Source organism: Solanum dulcamara, chromosome 3 (genome assembly GCF_947179165.1).
Source record: "Solanum dulcamara chromosome 3, daSolDulc1.2, whole genome shotgun sequence".
In the NCBI taxonomy this organism is placed as follows: Eukaryota; Viridiplantae; Streptophyta; class Magnoliopsida; order Solanales; family Solanaceae; genus Solanum; species Solanum dulcamara.
Window position 1 is genome coordinate 2,244,554 of NC_077239.1, and position 8,842 is coordinate 2,253,395.

Here is an 8,842-nt window from a genome sequence, read left to right on the forward strand (position 1 = left end):
AGTCTGGTGGATAACCAACAACCTTATAACAGAATTCTTTGGTATGACCTCTACATGTACAGAAATCACAGATTAAGAGTGTATTTTTCTTAAACCTTTGACTAGCACCTGAACCACTACCACCTTTAGAATACATAGCAGCTGACTCCAAGATAGAAGAATTTAGACCCAAATTACAAATGCCTGCACCAACAGATTTTTGACTCTCATCTCCTACTATCATAACATATGCCTGATTGATAGTTGGTAGTGGATCTATCATGAGAATCTGACTCCTAGCTTGGTGATACGAATTATTTAGTCCCATTAAAAACTAATATAGCTTTTGTCTGTTCATGTGAGCTACAAATCCTCTGAATTTCTCACAGTTACAACAAGGTGAGGGCACTAAAACTTCAAACTCATCCCACAAGACTTTTAGCTTTGTGTAGTATACATACACAGAAATAGTCTCTTGCTATAGAGTGGCAATTTCTTTGTGTAAACTATAAGTCCGTGATCCATCTACTCTATCAAATCTCTCTTGTAGATCAGTCCACACATTCAAAGCACTCAAAGCAAATGCAATTTCACTAAGTAGGCTCTTTGAAACTGAATTCATTAGCCATGACAAAACAATAACATTCACTTTTTCCCATTGACCCCACAATTCTTCACTATACATTTCTTTCCTGCATGTTCCATCCACTAACCCTAATTTATTTCTTTCTAACAAAGCTAGTTCGATTGACCGATTCTATAAGATGTAGTTTTCCACACCATGCAGCTGAAATGATATAATGCTAATTCCACTTACATCTGTAAGGCTAAGTAATAGAGGATGATTATAGGCAATACTTTGCTATTGCTACTCGCAAAGCTTGCAGAAATAGGTATACCAACTCATTGAACATTGAAGTGGTTCTGATTAAGATTCTGAGCTGAATCAGGTGCTGTTGCTTCACCTACCATTTATTCAAGCTTCTTTTGAAATTTTGTTGCGGAAGTAACTGTTGATTGCGGATTTTAGCTCAATGGAGCTTAGATCTACAGAATAATCTCAAAAATTTGATGAATCTGTGAATCTGACTTCGATTCTTTGACTCAAACAAGAAATGACTTCTCACAGTAATCACTGTGATGAACGCTCTAATACCATGAACGTATTTGAAGAATCAGTTTTTCAGAGAAAGAAATAGAAGAAGAAGAAGAAGAGGAAGAAGAGGAAGAAGAGGAGGATCAGCTGAATCCTTTTTTCATTGGGCTAAAATGCCCCAACTCCTTTACAGTGTACATGCTATGTATATATAGCTGTGATTAACATCTAACTAACTTTGTTTTTTTAATTAATTGTTAGTTAGTTAGTTCTAACTAATAGTTGGTAAAAGACTAAACTACCCCTGTTTCTAACTTCTTATTCTAACCTTCTTAATCATCTTCTTATATCACAACATATACTATGTTTGAAATTAATTTTGACAAAATCTAACTCAGACGTAATGTCTGAAATTTCATATGATTGAAATTTAGGTATAAATGATTGAATTTCAGTTATATATATCTACACTTCAACTATATATAATTGAAGTTTAGTCTTTTTTACTTGACTTCATCCATTTCTGTCTGAAATTCATGTATTATATATATGGCAAAAATTCAAGCAACAATGACCGAAATTCAACCATATATGTTTGGAGTTCAGGCAAAAATGATTGAAGTCCAACTATTGATTTTGCTTGTGAACTTCATTCAGAAATGCATGAACTTCACTCTTATGTAACTCTACTCGTATGAAGTTTTCTTTTTCCAAGCAAAACTTCAAACACGACATGTCCAAAGTCGATATATGTGCAAACGTTTTAAAAATATATATAAATATTGGTTCTATTATTCTATTCTTTTTTTGGTTAGGCATCCATCTTCCAAGTTCCATCAACACTCTTCAGGTGGTTGATGAATGGTAGGATTAACATATGTATGGAGTCTTTTCTTTCTAGAAGAATAAAGGTGTACAAATAATGGGGTGCTGCCTACCTTTTTTCTTAAAACCTTAAAGCACATAAATGCCTATTTTTTAGATGGTTTTAAGGATGTGTTTGGTAGGGAAGAAAATATTTTTCCGAAAATGTATTTCAATTTTTTTTTATGTTTGATTGGTCAAAATATTTTAAAGAATATTTTTCTTTAGAAAATAAGTTACTTAAAAATCAAGAAAATGACTTTCTATTCATAAAAGTAGTAAAGCAAATTCCATTAATGATATTCTATGTTGATTGTCTTCCCAGACCCCCAACTCCCGCCCTGCCCCCCCTCCCATCCATCCCACCGTCACCAATCACCACCATAGTTTGGAATACATTTTTGTTTATTTACTAAACACCAAAAAATAACTAAGAAAACTACATAATTTTGGAGATCATTTTCCCCGATACCAAACACACAATAATTTTTTTTTTTGATTTCTATCGGTGCGTAATGCCTATATTGGAGCTTGACAAAATTCAAATTTATGCATTACATGGCCTATTCTGGAGACGACGCTTCTAGCTAAATTTTTTTCGTTTTCAGAATTTTAAACACGAAATCTCTTATTAAGGATAGAGGAATCCCAATCATCCTAAAAAAAAAAATTGTTCTAGGATGAAAGAATATAATAAAGAGGCCATTATAATGCTGGTGGTTTTAGTTAATTATATGTTGTTTGAATTAGTGCAATGACATGAGTGTTGACTAGGATATTTAACAGTGTACTTTGATTTCTAATTAAGGTAATACCACTTCCTAAGCTAGTTTCCAAAACAGGAATTATGGGCAAATCATCTTTACATTTTGAAATGACTTGTCAGTCCTTTTATGTTAAATTTATATATTTTATTATATATGGTGGAGTTCCCTTTATACTCTGAAGTGTGCCCATACTTTGATGATCAAGAATCTTAAAAAGAATTACTCTTTTCCAAATTAATCACAATCTTAAGTTTTCTAATGTAATTTAATTTGGGAAAGGTTCTCTATTAATAAGACAAGTCTCATTACTCTAATTAAAAAAGCAAGTGATTCCTTTTAGCTGTACTAATTGAATGCTTTTAAGCAGAAACCCTACCTTCGGATCGTGTGGTGGAATGAATATGATCTCTTTTTATTCTTAATTAAATGTTTCGTGTTCGAACTCAATGGATGAAGGAGCTAGCTTCTCCTTTATTGGATCTTATGCGACACAAATTTAAATTTATGAGATTTAATAATGCAGGTATTAGACAACAAATAATTTTTTTTAAAAAATATATATAGAAATCCTAGCTTGAAGTGTTATTAAATCATATTAATTAATTATTTTTTATTTTAATTTATGTGAATTTATTTGATTAGACACAATTTTTTAATTAAAAAAATAGGGTTAAGTAAACTAAATCAGAAGTAGTGTTTAAAACAAAATTTTAGTTTAATGTGACATCTTGAATAGTTGGGACCAATGCCAAAAACTAATTTAAGGAATTTCATCTGACAATTATATATGGGAAGGAAAAAAAAGGTATTGATTAATTTATTATTTTTAAGCTGTACAACAAATCAAGAATCAATTCCTAGAATCCCATTCAGGTGTTAAAGAATACTGACATGAAATAATAATAATAATAATAATTTTATTGAAAATTTAAACACTCCAACTTTGATAATGTAAATCTCAATCAATCTCATTGTGTCTCGTGGACATTGAGCGCTTACCTGACATATATATATATATATATATATATATATTAAACATCACCATTTGCTTTCTTTGAGATAATAGATAGAAGAGATGTGGATGGAGTTTTATAGAGTACTTTGGATGTGTCAAGGATTTATTACATCCAAAACTTTTTAAGGAACGTAAGTTTGCTTGGTACATACAATTGTCAAAGTTGTAAGTTATTTGGTACATGTGCCCCACTTATAGAGTGGAAAGTACACAAAATAATTTGGCATAAAAAGAATGAAAAAGATTCAGTAATGAGATTGTTCAAGAAAAAGTTCAACATTAGTACATTAGTCATTTCATTAAAGTTATTTGATTTGACACAGTATTTAATTAAACATCTTCACATAAAATGAAATAAAGAGTTCTACGGGATGGTCTTAATAGTTATTATAGAGCTTAAAAATACACATATCATGTGAACTTGTACTTTATTTTATATTAAATATCTTCTCTCCTTTTTGATGGGTACTTTTTCACAATTCAAATCCATGAAACATATATATTGTCTGTTTTGATTCAATAGACCTTATAAATTCATTTTTTGGGCTACGATAAAATTAGAAGCTACTTTTTAAAGAATAATTTCATGAGATAATAATACATTATGTAGACTGACTCCATACAACATGAACTACTGGTTCACAATAACATAATTATATTATTTTCACACACACAAAGAATTTTGTAATATCTTTTGAAGTTTCCTAAGGTCCCATATTTTTATGCCTTCTTTTATTTATTCTCCTATACTATGATGGCTATTACTTAGTGTACACATATATATATAGGTGGCCCTCTAATCTATTTGTCCAATACAACTAAGTCTTTCTTCACAACATAATCTTTGATCTTTTTTTCTTTTTTCTTTTATTAATATGGCAAGAAGTTTAGAGCCTCTAATTGTTGGGGGAGTAATTGGTGATGTTCTTGATTCATTCAATCCAACAATAAAAATGTCAATCACTTTTAACAACAAATTAGTTTGCAATGGCCATGAATTTTTCCCTTCTGCTATTTCTTCTAGACCTAAAGTTGAAGTTCAAGGAGGAGATTTGAGAACTTTCTTCACACTGGTACTACTATTAATTTTTATATACACTTTTACTTGAATCGAAGATCTATCCAAAACAGTCTGATCACTACTTTCACAAGATAGGGGATAAGACTGTTGGTTGAGTACACACCATTCTCCCCAGACTCCAATTGTCGGATTAGGTTTTTTATTGTTGTTGTTTAAGTTATATACACTAGCAGTATAAACTAATATTACACAATCAGGCTATATATGTTACTCGAATTTTTCAGAAATATTGTCGTACCCGTGTTAGATCCTCTAAAGACGCACTACTTTTGGAGGATGTGGATAGTATTCGTCGACATTTTTGAAGAGTCCAAATAACATAGCTATCAAATCATTTTTACCTGTTATAATAGATAACTCGTATTATTTTTGAGATTATGAACTCACTTTTTATAGTCTTATCTGTAGATATTGATTGTTGATATGATAATGTAATTTTTTTTCTTATACTAATGATGATATGTATAACTTAATAAACTCTTTTAATATGCAAAACAATTATCATTTTTTTTTTTGGTTATGTAGGTCATGACAGATCCTGATGTTCCTGGCCCTAGTGATCCTTATCTGAGAGAGCATCTACACTGGTATACCCTAAATTAACCCAATGATGAAATAGAAAATGAGACGAATTTAACTTATATACGCTGATAGTATATAATTCTTTATCATCGGTGGGTATTAGTTAAACTCAAATTAAAAACATTTTAACCTATATATTATATACACAGAAAAATTACATGACAAATCTACTGCTAGGTTTTGGGGGTATATAAGATGGAAAGTTAGCAAAATAATACTTCATCTGTTTCAAAATAAGTGTTATTTTAGCTTATTTTATGCCCATTCAAAAAAATAATAAATACAAAATATAGTTACTAAGTTACCCCAATTTAGTAGACGTTTTTTTTTCCTGAGAATTTAGCACTTTTAAGAAAAAATGATTCTTTAATATAATGATATAGTTGAAAACAATTACTATTTTTATCTTAAATTTTTAAAACAATATTTGTTTTGGAATTTTTTCCTTGTCTAAAGTGACAGTTATTTCAAGAGGGAAGAAGTAGAATCTAACAATACTAAGTATTATCATGATGGTTCCTTAAAGATATACCATTACTATTAAAAATAAATAAATAGGATTATGTCAACTACGAGCAATTTAACGATGAAATTCATTGCTAACTCTAACAAAAGAAAATTGACAGTGTTTTACTGATTATTTTTACAGGATGGTAACTGACATTCCAGGTATAACTGATGCTACTTTTGGTAAGTTCAGTGTCTTTTGCAAGATCACAACCATGATATGGCAAGAAAATAAAATAAGATGTTTTTTTTTATCATATATTATATAATGGTGAATATGATAAGTTGAACATGAAGTTCACAAGATGAGTGTTATAGAAAATGCAGATGCTAAAGATGATTATAAAATAAATTAAAGATTATACAAGATTAAGGGTATGTTTGATACGAGGCAAAATAACTTTTAGAAAAATGTTTTTCATGAAAAAATCATTTTCAGATAATTGATATGATAGAAGTCATTATTCTAAAAAAAAAAGGAAGACAATTTAAAATAGATACAATAAATTAATAAGTTTAAAACAAATATAGCCATGTTTTATTTATATAAGAAATAGCCAAAATTATAAAAAAATATACAGTGACTATACAATATAGTTTGTCAAAAGTTATAGAAAGTATACACTGATTATACAATATAGATTACTTATACATGAGCTATACACTGAATATACATTATGATACACTCTATACATGAATATATGCCAAATATACATGAATATGACCATTTTTTTGGTAATTAAAATGACCGAATGACCATTTACTATAATTATCCCAAAATCAATTCCTTTCAAAAGATGAAATAACTTCTATGGTCTACAGAATTAATTATTCCAACGATATTATAACTAATTTCTACTACTCAAAAATGTCATCGAAACATGCTGATAGTGTTATTAATTTTTAATTTAATGTAATTATTTTTTGGAAAATATTTTTTACTCTCTTATCTAACACAAGAAAATATTTTCTTGAAACACGAAAGATCAAACACATCTTAAAAGTGATAATGTTTGGTAAAAAGTATAAGTAGTATATATATATACAAGATAATAAAATGACAGATTGCTTGAGATGATTTGTGGTCTTGTATCTTTAGACACATCATTCCATAAATGTTGTGAGTAAAGGTATTAATAGAGGAGGAAGTAAATCTAAAATTACATAAAAGAAAATTGTCTTCAAAAGACTATAAACTCTAGAAATGAAAAGAAATAACAAAAAATAAAGATCTATATTGGCGATACCAATTAGGTTTTAGTCATGTAAATATTTTACTTTAGTTCTAATATTAATTACTAATAGTCTATTAATCTTGTAATAGCTGATAGATTTTTTCTTTTACTTGATGAAAACAGGAAGAGAATTGGTGAGCTATGAGATCCCAAGGCCAAATATTGGGATTCATAGGTTTGTGTTTGTTCTCTTCAAGCAGAAAAGCAGAAGTTCAGTTAGTCAACCAATTTCGAGGGATCATTTCAATACTCGAAATTTTGCCTATGAAAATGATCTTGACCAACCTGTTGCTGCTGTCTTCTTCAATGCACAACGTGAAACCGCCGCACGAAGACGTTAAATAAATACTGATATTCTGTCAGTCATTTTTCTTAGAACTATCTGATTCGAGTTAAATTTCTTAGTAGTGTCTGATTAAGTCATAATTCAAAAAAAAAGTTTTTGTTTTTTGTTTTTTGGTCATGAAATTCTGTATTTGATGTCCTTGAGTGTTGTCCTGTATTTCAATATTTCTCTGATCAGAAAGTTTTTGCTTTATATTGGCCTCTTACATATGAATCTCAATTCATATGGTATATTTTTTCTTATTATTAGCCTGTTTGGATTGACTTAAAAATAAGCAGCTTATAAGTTGAAAACTGTTTATAAGTTAAAAAAAAAAGTAGGTGCAGACCAACTTTTTTTTTGACTTATAAACTGTTTTCAACTTATAAACTGCTTAAAATACGTTCATCCAAATTAATCCAACTATTTATTGGGGCTTATTTATAAGCACAAAATGACTTTAAGTTGACCATCCAAACACTCAAAAAAAAACTGAAAACAACTTATAAGCCAATTCAAACGGCCTCTATGTGTCAAAAATAATGACATTTTTAATCTATATATTTAGAAATTTAATATTAATATTTTTAATTAAGCCTTAATGAAATAATTTATGACTACAACAATATCTATGACATGTTTGGTTTAAAAGCCTATATTCTTTCTTAAATTATGAATGAATTTTTCAATTTTTTCAATCTTTGGTTGGAATTTTATCTTGAAAAAGATTTTCTCTTTGGAAACGTGAGGTTCTAATAAGGAAAATAACTTCTATGCTGAGAAAAAAAGAAAAGACAAGATTCATGAATGACATTTCCTTCTCCATTGTATCGATCCTTACGTACAATACTTACAACCCGACTGTCACGATTCGAGCCTAGGGTCTAGATGTGACACGGCGAATGAGACATCCGGAGGTACCTCACCCAAGCCTCTTAGCATTCATTAAGCATTTCATTGGTAATGGTAAACAATAATAAACGGAAATAAAAACATTTTCCATTTGTGTCCAAACACACCTCTACTAATAGACTTGGCGGGGGCTAAGACATATCCCTAGCTCACCCTCATAATAAGTGTCAAGAAATACCTTAATAAAAGTCTTACTATTCTACATAACATAAGCTTAGAATAAAAAGGATGTTGTTCCCGAAACATGGGAACTCACCACAAGCAATCTTCAAACTAATTGGAGTTAGCCACGTGGAGGAGATCGAGGAGCGACGTCGGTTCCTACATGGTGATATCATGTAGGCAAAAGTATGCGTTAGTACTTTGAATGTACTAAGTATGTGAGTATGCTATGAAATGAAGAACATAAGAGAGACAGGAGTAAGCAATATGCATAAGTGAATGCATGCATTAGACATCATCATATGAAATTTTAAAAT

General features: G+C 29.8%; 1 protein-coding gene across 1 annotated transcript; it reads left to right on the forward strand.

Annotated features, from left to right (window-relative positions):
* The first annotated feature begins 4,596 nt into the window (after window positions 1-4,596).
* LOC129881426 (protein TERMINAL FLOWER 1-like) lies at window positions 4,597-7,467 on the forward strand. Its single transcript, XM_055955631.1, has 4 exons — window positions 4,597-4,794; window positions 5,328-5,389; window positions 6,034-6,074; window positions 7,250-7,467. The coding sequence occupies exons 1-4, from the start codon at window positions 4,597-4,599 to the stop codon at window positions 7,465-7,467; spliced, it is 519 nt and encodes a 172-aa protein (XP_055811606.1).
* The last annotated feature ends 1,375 nt before the right edge of the window (window positions 7,468-8,842 follow it).

Coding starts and splice junctions, on each gene's coding strand:
- LOC129881426 (XM_055955631.1), top strand. CDS start 4,597: ATGGCAAGAAGTTTAGAGCCTCTAATTGTTGGGGGAGTAATTGGTGAT. Junction 4,795..5,327: donor TGAGAACTTTCTTCACACTG/GTACTACTATTA, acceptor TTGGTTATGTAG/GTCATGACAGATCCTGATGT. Junction 6,075..7,249: donor TATAACTGATGCTACTTTTG/GTAAGTTCAGTG, acceptor TGATGAAAACAG/GAAGAGAATTGGTGAGCTAT.